At 42.8% G+C, this 17,052-nt stretch overlaps 2 protein-coding genes across 4 annotated transcripts in view; one reads left to right on the top strand and one right to left on the bottom strand.

Moving 5' to 3' along the window:
• The window catches only part of LOC106563046 (junction-mediating and -regulatory protein), a 36,133-nt gene extending 32,524 nt beyond the window's left edge, over positions 1-3,609 (top strand). The window contains exons 8-10 of the mRNA XM_014128263.2: positions 427-525; positions 620-1,133; positions 1,244-3,609. Coding sequence (XP_013983738.1) covers positions 427-525; positions 620-1,133; positions 1,244-1,566 — 936 coding nt within the window. The 3' untranslated portion in view covers positions 1,567-3,609. The remainder of the gene's footprint in view (positions 1-426; positions 526-619; positions 1,134-1,243) is intronic.
• Positions 3,610-7,114: 3,505 nt separating this feature from the next.
• The window catches only part of LOC106563047 (homer protein homolog 1), an 84,360-nt gene continuing 74,422 nt past the window's right edge, over positions 7,115-17,052 (bottom strand). The window contains exons 5-10 of one of the 3 annotated variants that reach the window (XM_014128264.2): positions 16,976-17,047; positions 16,211-16,359; positions 15,113-15,272; positions 14,408-14,518; positions 14,009-14,089; positions 7,115-7,844 (exon numbers count right to left, since the gene is read on the bottom strand). In XM_014128264.2, the coding sequence (XP_013983739.1) occupies positions 7,650-7,844; positions 14,009-14,089; positions 14,408-14,518; positions 15,113-15,272; positions 16,211-16,359; positions 16,976-17,047 (768 nt within the window). In that variant the 3' untranslated portion in view covers positions 7,115-7,649. The remainder of the gene's footprint in view (positions 7,845-14,008; positions 14,090-14,407; positions 14,519-15,112; positions 15,273-16,210; positions 16,360-16,975; positions 17,048-17,052) is intronic. The other 2 variants (XM_014128265.2, XM_014128266.2) reach the window with 2 other exon arrangements.

The following is a 17,052-nucleotide window of genomic DNA, read 5'->3' as shown; positions in this document are numbered from 1 at the left end:
AGCTGAAGTAAATCATTCTCTCTATATTATTCTGACATTTCACATTCTTAAAATAAAGTGGTGATCCTAACTGACCTAAGACAGGGAATTTTTACTAGGATTAAATGTCAGGATTTGTGAAATCCTGAGTTTAAATGTATTTGGCTAAGGTGTATGTAAACTTCCGACTTCAACTGTATGTGACTTATGTGGCAGGTTAGGAGAACTTACGTAGCAGGTTAGGATAATTAATGTGGCAGGTTAGGAGAATTCGGTTAATGTTAGGAAAAGGGTTAGCGAAAATGCTGTCCTAACATCCTACGAAAGTCACTTCTGGTCATAGCTGTATCAAAGTGACGTGTTTTTAAGGAATCCCGTTTGTGTTGATTCAGTATAACAGGGATGATAGTGAGTATTGTTCTTCATCCTATCTGTGTTTCTCCGTAGCCAGGGGAGGAGCAGGAGGAAGAGGAGGAGGAGAGGAGTAACACCAGAATGAGTCTCGATAGATCAAGAACTCTAGACAGACTACGCAGCTTCAAACAGGTGAGGTCGCCGCTACCTCTGAAGAACACTCTAAAACTCGCATGCTGTGTTTAGACTCGGGTCATGTTGTAACTGTTGGTTCTGTCTGTTGCAGCGTTTCCCTGGTCAGGTGACTCTGAAGTCCAGCAGACTGCTTATGTCTCACAGCCACTCCCGGAAGAAAACCATCTCCTCCTCCCCCCTCTCCCCTGCGGGGAGGCCTGAGACCCTGGCTGCCAGCGTCCAGACAGACACCGCTGACCTCTCAGAGCTCTCTGCCCCTCCCTCTGATGCCTGTGGTCACCAGAGTGTCTCTCTAACCCTGCTAGGGGGTGCCACTGGGCCTCTCTCTGCTCCCTCCTCTCTAACTCCTCTCTCAGCGCTCCCGTCCTCTGCACCTCCACCACCTCCTCCTCCTCCACCCCCTCCCTCCTTAGAGGACCTCTCCAGTGAAGGAGGGGAGCGGGCTCACCCCACTAGCCCAGTTCGGCAGTCCAAGGCTGGGTCGGATTCAGATCCTCTCCCCCTGGCTCCGTTCTCCCCACGGTTCTTTGACAGCAGTCAGCTGCAGACAGCCAGGAAGAAACTGAAGAAGACCGCCTCGCTGGACTCCTCACAGTGGAGGAGAGGTGAGTCATGACAACATACTATTACTAATAATGTATTTTAAAAGAATATTTCTAAATGACAAATTGACTAGATTTTTCTCTGACATTGTTCCATTCTCCCATCTCTATAGCAAGTTCCCCCATGGATGAGGTCCTGAACTCCCTCAAGCGAGGCAGCTTCCACCTGCGGAAGGCAGAGCTCCGGGTCCTAGCCCCCGACCCAGACGATGACGAGAGCAACAACATCCTGGCCCAGATCCGGCAGGGCGTTAGGCTGAGGAAGGTGCGGACGCGGCCGGACCAGCAGCGGCACCCCAAGGGCTCGTTCCCCCACTCTGCCGACGCTCTGACCCGCTCCATCCACGAAGCCCTGAGACGCATCAAGGAGGCTTCGCCTGAGTCCGAGTCTGAGGACGAGGGCCTGCCCTGCACCGACTGGGACTCTGACCTTTGATCTCAGCGCGCTACTATTTCTGGCTCCACACTGACAGACCCAGAAGGCGGAGTAGAGATGTTTCCTGATGTTTTTTTCTTCAGAAAATAGGTCAGAAGTAACTTTTTCTTACTATTTCTTCTCGTCTTTGAAATGGACCACTAGCCTTTCCTCCTGGTTTTCTATGTTGTACTGACTGACCCCTCCTGCTCTATCCGAAGTCAAGCACATTGAGAACCTTGTGATGGAAGTCACTATGGAAATAAAATTCCTTCATTGGATTCCTTCATTGTCCTGTACCAAGTGGGGGAATAAGGCCCCTTGTCAGTGCACCGTCTGGAAAGCTAGGGTTCTGGGATCCCGTATGTAGAATGAACTATGAGGTTGGCGAGTTGAACTGTAGGTTGCTGTGCTGTGTTTGTTTTACATTTGACAGGATTGAGTGTTTTCTTCAATGTTTATTCAACCCCTTGTAGAATAAGGTGTGTTATTGCTTGGCTGGAACAAAAGCTTGCACCCCACACGGGTGAGCTTGGCCACCGCTGGTATGGAGGTTGAGAAGTCATGTTGTTCTGTAAGATCGGTGCCCTTACAGCCAGCCGAAGTATCCAGCTCTACCCAGGTGTCCTTCATTCCATATACCATATTCATATTCCCTCATGAAGTGTGTTGTTTCTGTTGACGTTTTTTTTCTAAGTGTGCTTTTACGGTTTCTTTTTCTTTTTTACCGCCTTGTTTTTACTGCTATTATTTTCCAAGCGAGTCCACTAGTACCGGTTTTACCAGGAGTCGCTTCATGTTTTTATCTACGTTTGATTATTTTATATCTAAGAGTTGTGTCAAAACTGAAACTATTACTATAGGAACAATCTCTGTTTACTGTAATAATTCATGCACTGAGTATGAAGGACACGAAGAAGAAAGAATGCTGTGCTGTTAGGAGCTGAAGGACTGAGAGTGCACAACTGCTGTCCGAATTGTTTGGCCAGGTCAAAGGTCGTAGTACTGTATTTTTCCAGCACCATCTTCAGTGGTCTTGAAAAACAGTCACATAGAAATGTATGGTGCAGAGCTGATATGATTGTCTGTCGTATAGAATAGGGATCCTGTCAGCTCCGTTCATCATATTTCTATCTGTGTGTTTACCTCACTGAATCCACCAGTGGTGTGGTAACTAACCTCAGTGAGTTAGTGGACTGAGCATATGGAGCTCATGTTTCATGCTGTGTCTTTATGGCAAGTGGTCAAAATCCAATCATGTGACTTGCTGCAGCATCCAGATCTCTGGCTGCATCTCAGTAGTCTGAAGTGGGTTCCTCTCCTCGTCTCCTCTCCATCTGCACTGATCTATAAACTGTGGGTAGGTGACAGCAACATAGTGGAATGACTCGGAGGAATTAGCTTTCCACTGTCCAGATTTTTTAGTGCAGATGGAGAGAAGTTTAGGAGTCTAGAGGCAGTCATTTTAGCACCCCTTCTAGTCCTGTCTCATGTTCTCGGTAGACATACATGCTGTAAAAACCTGTCTGTTGGGAAATCACTCATTTTCATCATTGAATTTGGGGTATTTATGTATGTTTTCTTTTATACATATCTTTGTTATACATGATTTGTATAATCCAAATGTATTATTCGTTTCCATTTTTAGCCGTCTAATCTTATTTCTGTCTTCAGCTAACTCTACAGTTTGACCTATAACCTTTGCCTTGTATGACCTTATGCATGTGGCTGGCCTGGTCTGATTTGAAGATGTCTGTCACTAGGTAAGTGCAATATTATAATATTAAACTGAAAAATATGTATTATAATGTAATCAAGTGTACATCCTGAAAATACATTGGCATGCTTAAAAACGTAAGTATTTATTGAGTAAACTTTGTTTAAAGATAGAGTTACAATTTATAAAGCAATACCACACAAAATGTAATGTGCTTTTTAAGATGTTTTTTATTTTTTTTTGCATTTGACTCGTCTTTTCCTGTCATCGTATTCCTAACTGCTTTATATATATATATATCCCAGTTATTTTTTTCCCTTCAAAATAAAACAAAGTACCAAAATGTCTTCCTGTCCTGTTCTTTGACTTGGCATCACAGAGCCATTAGAACTCAGCGTTGGGCCTAGCACATCCACCACAAATAGTAATTCATAAAAATACAGCCAGACGATCCCCTTTAGGCAGTAAGTGGATGTGATTTTATACAAGCAACAGGACTGGATGGAAACTTAAGTGGTCTCTACAGATCCCTCTACAGTTCCCTGTGGCTCAGTTGGTAGAGCATGGTGTTTGCAACGCCAGGGTTGTGGGTTCGATTCCCACGGGGAGCCAGGGGGAAAAAAATGCATGCATTCACTACTGTAAGTCGCTCTGGATAAGAGCGTCTGCTAAATGACTAAAATGTAAAAAATGTACAGATTAGACAACCAAAGAAACAAGAGCAACATTCAGATGAGTGAAAATGGGGAAAATATTACACAACCCACATTTGTTTAAATTGTTTTATTTTACTATAAACTGAAAATTACAATTGTGTTTAAGCATGTGGCATAATCAACATTTAAAATTATTACTCAAACGTTTTCCCCCTTTCAAACTGTAGAAGTACAGATCATAAATGAAATGCTATAAAGCCAACTCGCCCAGACACCCCATTTTAAGTCTCCCAAAGATACTAGAACCAACAACAAGCCCTTAAAGGTCGACTTTGGGCATAAACGGAAAAATAATGGCTTTAAACTGTATAACTGATCAATGCACCATCATACCAGGTCAATGCTTAAACTTAAATAATTGGATGAATAAGATATTTGGCTAAAGAAGTGCCATTTCTTACCAATCTCTACAGCTTCCATCCAAAAACAAATCGGTCGCGGCGCACATGACACAACGAACCACCAAAGGTACACCCCATTTCTGGTTGAGAAAGGGGCGGAGTCTGACCACTTTTCATGCCCAAAATTGACCTTTAAATAGTGTTCTTCACATATACATATATAGTTATAATTTTTTATACATTATCACAGATTTTTGGCAATAGTAAACCCCACAAAAGTACCGTAGTTAGTTACCATTGATCCATATTTGTACCAAAGGCAACGTCAACAAAATTCACATTCTGTACAGGAAAATATTTTGGCAAAAGGAAAGAAAGTCTCTCTGCAAACGTCACCTGCTATGCACAAATTACTATAAATCCATTAGCTTTTCAAATAGTTCAAACATATTGCCAGTCTTTTTTTCTCATACCTAAAAAAAACAAAACCTTGATACCCACATATCAGACATTAAAAAAAACAAGAGTAAGTGACAAACATCTTTGTTTGATACAATTCTCATTAAAATCTGTGGTTATAATATATCTGGAATAATAAATAAAGGGAAAACATGAACCAATCAATCATTGCACTTCCAAGTCGCAACAGAAACAAGGGGAGGGAAAATAAAGAAAAAAAATCTTTGTTTTGGATTCACCCAAACATACAATTCCATTTTCACAAGAGCACTATAAATTTGTTATATTAGTATTTGTAATAAAAAAGTTTATAGAAAGGAAAGACTTTTGTAGTCACTGCTGACCCAAACCCCAGCTTCTGGGCTTGGAGTAGCGTTGTTTCTTTGTCTCTCCTTACATTTCCCAGAAGAAGAGGAAAATACCTGAAAGTGAGACTTAAACACGTTTATTTTTCTTCTTGATGCTCCCTCTTTGTATTGCTCATTTAGTATAGAAGGTTGTCCAAGATCTGTTCTCAATCTCGGACAATATGCCAGATTCTTCTTCAATCTCCATGGTAACATTGTGATAGGAGGGAGGACGTTGGGAGCGTTTAATAAAGTGACTGGGAGGTCATCTGTCTGACCTCTGACCCTTAGTCCTAGTCCAGTGTCAGATGGGGCCTCAGAGCGAACGGCCATAGAGTCCAGTGTCTGACTATCTCCATTTCCATGACCACATCTGATCTGACTGTCCTTTTGGCTGACATTGATATCTCCATAGTAAACAGAGCAATAGTAGTACTGAAGTAATAACTGAATAAGAAACCAGTAGATGTAGAAGTTAAAAAACAGACCTGAATGTGTGGCGGACGACAGCGAAGAGTAAACAATAATAGCAAGCAAAACATCCACCAGCGAGCGACTCTGGATGACTGAACTGAACTTTGCACCAAATAAAATGTAGAAAATTAGCGTTTCCTTTTTCCTGTTAAAAGTCTGTGATGGAAGAAAACCCTGAAGCAAAATAACCCACCATATTCAACATCCTCTCCGATGGAATGCTAGCCAGACTTCGCACATTTTTTGTTGTTGTTGAAAATACAGTGCATTCGGAAAGTATTCAGACCCCTTGGCTTTTCCCACATTTTGTTATGCTATAGCCTTATTCTGAAATGGATTAAATAAAAAAAGTTCCTCATCAATCTACACACAATAACCCATAATAACAAAGTGAAAAAAGATGACTTTTTTTTGCAAATGTATTAAATAAAAAAAAACAGAATTTACATAAGTATTCAGACCCTTTGCTATGAGACTCAAAATTGACCTCAGGTGCATCCTGTTTCCATTGATCATCTTTGAGATGTTTCTACAACTTGGAGTCCACCTGTGGTAAATTCAATTGATTGGACATGATTTGGAAAGGCACACATCTGTCTATATAAGGTCCCACAGTTGACAGTGCATGTCAGAGCAAAAACCAAGCCATGAGGTCAAAGGAATTGTCCGTAGAGCTCTGAGACAGGATTGTGTCGAGGCACAGATCTGGGAAGGGGTACCACAAAATGTCTGCTACATTGAAGGTCCCCAAGACCCTTCCTAGAGCTGGCCGCCCTGCCAAACTGAGCAATCAGGGGAGGAGGGCCTTGGTCAGGGAGAACCCGATGGTCACTCTGACAGAGCTCCACAGTACCTCTGTGGAGATGGGAGAACCTTCTAGAAGGACAACCGTCTCTGCAGCACTCCACCAATCAGGACTTTATGGTAGAGTTGCCAGACAAAAGCCTCTCCTCAGTAAAAGGCACATGACAGTGCGCTTGAAGTATGCCAAAAGGCACCTAAAGGACTCTCAGACCATGAAAAACAAGATTCTCTGGTCTGATGAAACCAAGATCGAACTCTTTGGCCTGAATGCCAAGCGTCACGTCTGGAGGAAACCTGGCACCATCCCTACGGTGAAGCATGGTGGTGGCAGCATCATGCCTTGGGGATGTTTTTCAGCGGCAGGGACTGGGAGACTAGTCAGGATCGAAAGAAAGATGAATAGAGCAAAGTACAGAGAGATCATTGATGAAAACCAGAGCGCTCAGGACCTCAGACTGGGGCGAAGGTTCACCTTCCAACAGGACAACGGCCCTAAGCACACAGCTAAGACAACGCAGGAGTGGTTTCGGGACAAGTCTCTGAATGTCCTTGAGTGGCCCAGCCAGAGCCTGGACTTGAACCCGCGCTCGAACATCTCTGGAGAGACCTGAAAGTAGCTGTGTAGTGACACTCCCCATCCAACCTGACAAAGCTTGAAAGGATCTGCAGAGAAGAATGGAAGAAACTCCCCAAATGCAGGTGTGCCAAGCTTGTTTTTGCGTTGTCATTATGGGGTATTGCGTGTAGATTGATGATGGAAAAAAAACAACAATCCATTTTAGAATAAGGCTGTAATGTAACAAAATGTGGAAAAAGTCAAGGGGTCTGATTACTTTCCAAATGCACTGTAGATATTTGAGCAGTTTGTAGTCGGAGCGTAAATAACATTCCACAGGGAGGGAGGGAGAAGAGACGGAAGGCAGGGTGTAAGCATAGCCTCAACAGGACCTCTGTGAAGTGAGTGTATGTGCATACAGTATACAGGTGTACCAGCATTATGCACGTTGTGAACATTAGCCAAAACTAAATCCAAGCGAGCAAGTCTATCTATTTACTATCAATGTGCATGTTTTCAGTAGAGCGTAGCATAATGACTATATGTGTAATAATAACAGTGAATATTTTCGTGCAGTGCCTTTGTGCACTGACTAGCAATATTCTCCCGTCACTGTGTTGTTATAATGGTGGTGATGGTGTAGGAGTAGTGAAGCTCCACCAGGGAGCTCTGTCGTAGCACTTCTCTCCTCTAGCTGCTGCTGCCCTCAATGAGTCTGGCCAGGCTGTCTCTGAGCTCTGTCAGCTCAAAGATCTTCCCGTCCAGCAGCTCCAGCAGGGTGCGCAGACTCTTCCTGAAGGCCTCTCTCTCCAGCTGACTGCCCTCCAGACGCTGCTCTAACTCCACCAGCTGAGCTTCCAACGTCTGGTTCCTCTCCTCCGTCTCCTGGGAGTGGGGGGGCAGGTGTTAACATGTGCACACACATTCATAAAAACACACACAAAGGGACACCCACTCGTTACAGTGAAAACTTATTATGATTATAACTACTGTTCCCTGAAGGAGGGGAATGAGGTACAGCATACTATTGGGAGTCGCACTCTCGCGACTTCAGTTGAAGGATCTAAAATCACGCCTGACAAGGCTGATGAAATCTGTGCCTTGCTGCCTTCCCCAGGTGACAAGCATCAGGCTCGGATTCGTTCCTTCAATTTAACACTGCTCTTCACCTAGCACAGGAGTGGGTGGAGCGGGGCCATAAAGGTGTTATACCTAATTTCCCTCCTTCAGTGAACTGTATTCTCAGAACATAACATATTCATGTTTGAGACACGATTCATGGGAACGTTGCAAGAACATTCATGTGTCCAGTTTTCTGAGGGTGAGGAGAATACTCCATCAACGTCCCCTGAAACGTGTCTAGAGCATTCATATCTTATGTTGAGAACATGGCAACCATGTTCTGTGTATGTTTGGTGGGACATTGATGGAATATTTTCCTAACCCACAGAAAACTGGACACATGAATGTTCTTGCAACGTGTCTAGAACATTCATGTCATAAGTTCTGAGAACATAGTAACTACGTTTCGGGGTAAGTTATATTGGACATTAAAGGGATGGTCTCTTGGAAATATTTATTACACATCCCAGGTACATTCCTATGAATTTTTTTGTTAATGACCTAACTACGGGAATGTTCTCGAAAGTTGTGGGAATGTTTGTTGTTAGCTGGGAAGTCCCGACCCCTTTTCGAAGAAAGGAAATACCGTCTGTACCAGCCGTCCTGGATCCGACATAGAAACAACTCGGATTGCCCGCGTCTTGGAGACGGGAGGATATTGCCTCCCTCAAAACGGGCACTGAGGCCTTGGGAACAGTCGACGTGATGACGCCCAAAGAGCGTGAGGGGCGCGCAACAAATTGTTGCCTGTAACCCGACATCACTGTTCGCATGATCCAGAGAAACACTGTGCATGCGCGTCATCGGTCGGCGCAGACAGCAAGCCCCCTGTCAAGTGCCATCTGAAGGGGCGCGATGCCATCTTGTGGACTGGAAGAGATTGGTTATTTTTTTTGTTTCGACCACCATGTGTCTGAACGTGGAGAAGGGACACTTTTCATTGAACCCACATCTGGGAGACGCAACACTTTGTACCCGTGAACACTGTGGAACTTTGGGTTGACACAACTGTGTTTATGCGCCAAGGTTTGCCTGAAGCCCGGGCCAGGCTGTGCTCACGGACTCTGGCAATCATTGACGTACCCCGATTGGCAGTGCCCCTTAGTGGTACTTCAGCCACAACGAGCCTGCCTTGGTTTTAGCCGGTGACCGGCTGGCACCCAGCGATGGACCGTAAACATAAAAAATAGACCCAGGAAAACCGCTATCATGAAGGTGATCACACCAGTCATAGGTACCGGCGTCTCAGCAACTTGTAACTCAGCTGGAAAAGGGACAGACAGCTTTAAAAAACGGACCCCTTCTGTGGTAACAGATGGGCGATTCGTAATAGAATCCAATTCCCAGGAATGAAACCAATCGTTTATAGAACCCATAACAGTGTATCACGAAGCACCTCATAGGGACTAGTGAGCAATGAGCCACCTATGGGGGAGGAGTGCCCCCTTGTGGACAGAGAGTAAATCCACTAACTTATTACTGTCACTCTGGGGAGATTGATATACAGTGTTCTCAGAAAGTATTCATAATGCATGGCTTATTCCACATTTTGTTGTGTTACAGCCTGAATTCTAAATGGATTAAATATATTTCTTCTCACACACACACACACACACACACACACACACACACACACACACACACACACACACACACACACACACACACACACAATGACAAAGTAAAATCAAGTTTTAGAAATGATTGCACATGTTTTGAAAATGAAATACAGAAATATCTCATTTACATACAGTACCAGTCAAAAATTTGGACACACCTCATTCCAGGGTTTTTCTTTAGTTTTACTATTTTCTACATTGTAGAATAATAGTGAAGACATCAAAGCGATTAAATAACACATATAGAATCATGTAATAACCAAAAAAGTGTTAAACAAATCAAATTAAGAGCTCAAGTCCAAATTATGGCAAGATCAGCTCAAATAAGCAAAGAGAAGCGACAGTCCATCATTACTTTAATTAAGACATGAAGGTCAGTTAAGGCGGAAAATTTGCAGTCGCAAAAACCATCAAGCGCAATGATGAAACTGGCTCTCATGAGGACCGCCACAGCAAAGGAAGACCCAGAGTTACCTCTGGGTAAGTTCATTGGAGTTACCAGCCTCAGAAATTGCAGCCCAAATAAAGAAACACACATAACATCAACTGTGCAGAGGAGACTGCGTGAATCGAGCCTTCATGGTCGAATTGAAAGAAAGAAACCACTACTAAAGGACACCAATAATAAGAAGAGACTTGCTTGGGGCAAGAAACACGAGCAATGGACATTAGACCGGTGGAAATCTGTCTGATCTGCATTTTTGCATTTTTTTTGTTTTTTTTGCATTTTAGTCATTTAGCAGACGCTCTTATCCAGAGCGACTTACAGTAGTGAATGCATACATTTCTTTTTTTTTCTTTTTTCTGTGCTGGCCCCCCGTGGGAATCAAACCCACAACCCTGGCGTTGCAAACACCATGCTCTACCAACTGAGCTACAGGGAAGGCTATGATGAGTACAAATTTGAGATTTTTGGTTCCAACCGCCGTGTCTTTGTGAGACGCAGAGTAGGTGAATGAATGCTCTCCGCATATGTGGTTCCCACCCTGAAGCATGGAGGAGGTGGTGTGATGGTGCTTAGCTGGTGACACTGTCAGTGATTTACAGTTGAAGGCGGATGTTTACATACACCTTAGCCAAATACATTTAAACTCAGTTTTTCACAATTCCTGACATTTTAATCCTAGTAAAAATTCCCTGTCTTAGGTCAGTTAGGACCACCACTTTATTTTAAGAATGTGAAATGTCAGAATAATAGTAGTGAGAATGATTTATTTCAGCTTTTATTTCTTTCATCACATTCCCAGTGGGTCAGAAGTTTACATACACTCAATTAGTATTTGGTAGCATTGCCTTTAAATTGTTTCACTTGGGTCAAATGTTTCGGGTAGCCTTCCACAAGCTTCCCACAATAAATTGGGTGAATTTTGTCCCATTCCTCCTGACAGAGCTGGCACACATGTCAAGTTTTTAGGCCTCCTTTCTCACACACAGTCATTGTCCATATGGAAGACCCATTTGCAACCAAGCTTTAACGTCCACTGGACGTGCTACCTGTCCCAGACCTGCTGTTTTCAACTCTCTAGAGACAGCAGGAGCGGTAGAGATACTCTCAAAGATCGGCTATGAAAAAGCCAACTGACACTTACTCTTGAGTGGCTGACTTGTTGCACCCTCGAAAACTACTATGATTATTATTATGTTCATTTAAACATCTTGGCCATATGCTGTTATAATCTCCACCCGGCACAGCCAGAAGAGGACTGGCCACCCCTCATAGCCTGGTTCCTCTCTAGGTTTCTTCCTAGGTTTTGGCCTTTCCAGGGAGTTTTTCCTAGCCACCGTGCTTCTACACCTGCATTGCTTGCTGTTTGGGGTTTTAGGCTGGGTTTCTGTACAGCACTTTGAGATATCAGCTGATGTAAGAAGGGCTATATAAATACATTTGATTTGGTTTCAGGGGAACATTGCTAGAACATTCATGTGTTCAGTTTTCTATGGGTTAGGAGAATATTCCATCAATGTCCCACAGCTCCAGGCTGTGTAAGGGCTATTTGACCAAGAAGGAGAGTAAAGGAGTGCTGCATCATCAGATGACCTGGCCTCCACAATCATCCGACCTCAACCCAATTGAGATGGTTTGGGATAAGTTGTACCACAGAGTGAAGGAAAAGCAGCCAACAAGTGCTTAGCATATGTGGGAACTCCTTCAAGACTGTTGGAAAAGCATTCCAGGTGAAGCTGGTTGATGCTGGTTCAAGGAAAAGGGTGGCTACTTTGAAGAATCTAAAATATATTTGATTTAACATTTTTTTGGTTACTACATGATTCCATATGTGTTATTTCATAGTTTTGATGTCTTCACTATTATTGTACAATGTAGAAAATAGAAATAATAAAGAAAAATCCTTGAATGAGTAGGTGTGTCCAAACTTTTGACTGGTACTATAAGTATTCACACCCCTAAGTCGATACCTGGCAGCGATTACAGCTGCACATTTTCTGGGTAAGTTTCTAAGAGCTTTCCACACCTGGATTGTGCAACTTTTGCCCATTACTCTTTTCAAAATTATTCTAGCTCTGTCAAATTGGTTGTTGATCATTGCTAGACAACCATTTTCAGGTCTTGCAATAGATTTAAGTCAAAACTGTAACTCAGCCACATTTACTGCCTTCTTGATAAGCAACTCCAGTTTAGATTCGGTCTTGTTTTTTTAGGATATTAATCTCAGTGTCTGGTGGAATGCAGACAACCAGGTTTTCCTCTAGGATTTTGCCTGTGCTTAGCTCCATTCCATTTTTTTTTTTATCGTGAAAAACTCCCCAGTCCTTAATGATTACAAGCATACCCATAACATGATGCAGCCACCACTATGCTTGAAAATATTGAGAGAAGTATTCAGTAATTGGATTTGCCACAAACATAACACTTCGTTTTCAAGACAAAAAGTTATTACTTTAGTACCTTGTTGCAAACAGGATGCATGTTTTAGAATATTTGTATTCTGTAGAGGCTTCCTTCTTTTCTCTCTGTCATTTAGGTTAGTATTGTGCAATATTACTTCTCTGCAACAAGGCACTAAGTAATACTGCAAAAAAATTGTCAAAGCAATTTTCTTTTTGTCTTGAATAAAAACCAGGGGCGGTTCTTGTTGTGACAACAATTTTGGACCCTCGTGGCCCCCCTAAATGTGGAGTATGAAATAATTTTTACATAACAAATTTTTGCTATCATTCTTTTTTTACATCCGTTATTAGACAGTGGCAACGCAGAACACTAATGATTATGAACATGGTATTTTGCCTGCAATGCAGTGAAGAAAACGATATGACAACAATAACGTCTAATGTAACTGGCCCCTCTAACAGTACAACTGGCCCCAGCTTGGCCCCCCAAGTTGAAATGGTCTAGAACCGCCACTAAATCCAACACAACACATTACTGAGTACCACTCTCCATATTTTCAAGCATAGCGGTAGCTGAATCATGTCATGGGTATGCTTGTAATCATTAAGGACAGGAGAGACTATCAGGATAATAAAGAAATGGAATGGAGCTAAGCACAGGCAAAATCATAGAGGACAACCTAGTTCAGTCTGCTTTCCACCAGACAGTGGGAGATGAATTCACCTTTCAGCAGGACAAAACACAAGGCCAAATCTACATTAGAGTTGCTTACCAAGAAGACGGTGAATGTTCCCGAGTGGCCGAGTTGCAGTTTTGAGTTAAATCTACTTGAAAATACAGTCAAAGGCTATGAATACATTCTGAATGCACTGTATGTCTGCTGCAGAGGGACAAGAGAGAGCCATGAGAAAACGAGTTTTGATCAGTCATGGAAATAAACGTGCTAAAACAAATTGGTTTCCTATTTAAAAAGATGAAGAACAAGCAATGCTGAAGTTTTTGTGCAGGTACAGCCAACTACCACAAATATTATATTGCAATATTGTCAAAACTATACGATATATCGTCAAAAAGAATATCCCGATATGTAACTGTATCAATTTTTTCTCCCATCATTATCCAGGGGGTGAGCACGCTCTACCGCTAAGGGACAGTTTAGTTAGTGCAACATAAGACAGCCTCGTGTTCCAATCATTCGTTTTAGTAGCGTGAATCGTTCCTGTTCACACCCAGGTGAAGAGCAGAATAATTGAACCAATGAATCTGAGCCTCACGCTCATCTCCTGTGGAAGGCGGGGCTTCCAGCGAGGCGCAGATTTCATTAGCCTTGTCAGGTGTGATTTTAGATCCTTCAACCGAAGTCGCGAGAGTGCGACTGCCCATATTACGTTGTACCGAAGTTGACTGACTGAACGAGAACAGGTGTGTAAGGCCCAGTGCGGTGTGTTCATTAGTCTCGCCTGTAGTTTCTGTGTTAGTGATTCCTTTTGAGTCTGGAACTCATTGGCACTCTCCACTTCCTCTTTCAGCCTCTCCAGTTCCTGCAGGGAGGAAAAAGAGACATTTACAAGTTTCAAGTTTTATTTGTCACGTGCACAAGTATAGTGAAATGCTTAACTTGCAAGCACTTCCCAACAGTGCAGTATTCAATATCAAAATAGTTTAACAAAAAAAAAAACAGGATAAATAAGAGATAAGAAAAGAAAAAAGGAGAATGTAAGCTATATACAGGGTCAGTGCCAGTACCAAATGTACAGGGATACTGGAATGGCTCAAAGACACAGGGCTTACATGTATTGCGTTCTCCCTCAAAAATGCAGTTTACATGCCACAAGCACACGCGCACACACACTCCTTACCTCCTCCTTGGACTTTAATGCTGACTCCAGTTCTTCTATCGTCTGGTTGAGCTCAGTCTTCTGGGATTTGATGACGGTCATCTGACCACTCACACACTCCAGCTCTGTCACCTGAGGACACACACAGTGTGGGTAATCATACAGGTTTTTTTTTTATGTTCTTTTGTGTAACCATTCTGATCCGTTTGTGTAGCCTCTCTCTATTACAGCCCTGGGTTCAAATTCTATTTCTAATATCTCAATTACTTTGACATTACACTTCGAAGTAAGTATTCCGATAGGTTTTATTTGGAAAGACAAGTAGTTGAATGTTGGAGCGTATTTGAAAATACACTTGGAAAGTATTGTCATGTGTTTAAAAAGACTCAAATACACTGACTCAAAAACACTCGCATGCATTTAACTGAGGTATTTGAAAATAATTTATGAAAATTAAGCATTTGAAAATACTTTCAAAAAGTTCCAATATAAGTAGTTGATTCATGCCACATTATTTGAAAAAAACTCAAACACAGAAAAGAAGTATTTAAATAACAGATAATCAAATGCACATGTATTGAAACCCAGGTCTGCTCTCTTACCCGTTTATGAACTCAGTCTTACCCGTTTGTGTAGCCTCTCTTACTAGTTTCTATAGTTTATTTATATCTTAGCCTTTTGTGTATTCTCTCTCTATTACACCTTTATAAAGTTAGTCAGTCTTACTCGTGTATGTAGTCTCTCAGCCTCCTCCTGATAAGCAGCCAGTTGTTGTTTCCACTGTTTGACATTGGCTGTGGACTCCAGCAGAGCTGCTGTCAGCTTGGCATTGTTGCCCTTCAGGGCTGCCAGCTCGGCCTCCCAGTGCTTGTTTATACTGGACGAACTGGAGACAGACAGACAGCCATAAACTTCAGACGTGTTTAGGTGACCATGATCCAGTCTATTTAGACCAGGACAAGACCAAGACTGCTTTTTTGTAGTCTTGAGTGGTCTTAAGACCACAAGATTAACACTCCCATCTCTGATAAAAACTGCATAATTGTCTTCCTGAAGAATAAAAATACTATCATTTGACTCTTGGGTAGAATACTAAACCATTTCCAGCAGCAATGTACAAATTATACACGTTCAACTTCATTTTCATCAGCATTACCAAGCTCAGAGGGCAGAGGTGACATAAGGGGAACCACGTATAGTGAATATGGAGAGCTGGGGGGACCAAATGCATTTCCATTCATTTAGTAATTCATAATTAAATCAGAGCCACACAGTGTTTTAATGTAATGCTTTACTGCTGTCCAGGGGCTCTGGGACCACATGAATAAGAGATGGATAAATAGACACATCCAAGGCCTGGCGAACCGCACGCACACACACACACACACACACACACACACACACACACACACACACACACACACACACACACACACACACACACACACACACACACACACACACACACACACACACACACACACACACACACACACACACACACACACACACACGGTGCTGCTGCTGCGCCAATTTCATTTTAAATCATCATTTTAAATCATCACTCTAAAGAGAGGTCCCAGTGGACAGTTAAACTGCGTCTGTTCAGCGGGTAACAGAGGATGATGAGGGAGTTTTAAATGAGGGAATTGGAAGACAGTTTTTGTATTTAAATTGGTGTTATCTTAACATTTCCACAGAGAACTGAATGTGTTCATTTCTTCAGCCTTCATCCACTGTCCGACCATGCCTTGCCCACTAAGGCGCACTCTCTTTGGGCTTGGCACCCTACTCCCGCCCCCGGTTTTAGAGCCTGGTTCTTACCTGTGAGAGAAGGGCAGTTGGTTCTGAGATGGCTCGGCACGGGGCTCGGGGAGATACTGTGGAGTTTCAGGGGTGGTGCCCCTCTCGTCATCAGTGCCGTTGATGCTCTCCGGGGTCAAAGGTGACTGCAGGTCGCCAGTGGCTGACTCCTGGAATGATGTAAACCAGATGGTTAAAGGAACAAAAATGACCCATAAACTGTTGTTGTATGTTCTCATGTGCTGGGTAAAGAAAAGACTGATGTAATGTGGAGAGAATACCTGCAAAAATGATTTATACTCCACAGAAAGTGATGTTACATTTTTTGTATTTTTTTTTCAAGTTAGTTTTAGTTTTTTCTCAAGTGAGTAGGCCTATGTGTTTTTAAGTGAGCCTGAAACATCACTTTATGGGAGCATAAATATCTGACATTGGGAGATAGGAGAGTTCATCTGACACTGAGAAGGGGTTAATCTGGGTGTTAAACTGATATTAGGATAGGAGAGAGAGAGGGGTTGTTAATCCACGGCGGAGGGCAGGGTTCTCCCCAAAGAGTGGAACGGTGCCATTCAACACCTTGTTCAATTCTGGTTTAAATATATACTATACATCCATTTTTCTAAGATACTGCTGTAACAATATTCTGGGGAGACCCCCTGAAGGGGTGGGCTGGAGTGTGTTAGCCTGGGGTTGGGTGGTAGTTGGAGGTGTCAACGCTGGACTGGGGTAGGAGGCGACGCAGGAGGGTTATCTGGTCAGATCACAATGATTTTGATTTCATTTTACCTTCTTTCTTACAGGTACTTTGGGAGGTACTTTGGGAAGTACTGGGAGCACATTCTTTTTTACTGCAGCGACCTGGG

The sequence above is a fragment of the Salmo salar genome, chromosome ssa11, assembly GCF_905237065.1.
Source record: "Salmo salar chromosome ssa11, Ssal_v3.1, whole genome shotgun sequence".
NCBI lineage: Eukaryota > Metazoa > Chordata > Actinopteri > Salmoniformes > Salmonidae > Salmo > Salmo salar.
This window is presented reverse-complemented; position numbering and strand designations above follow the sequence as displayed.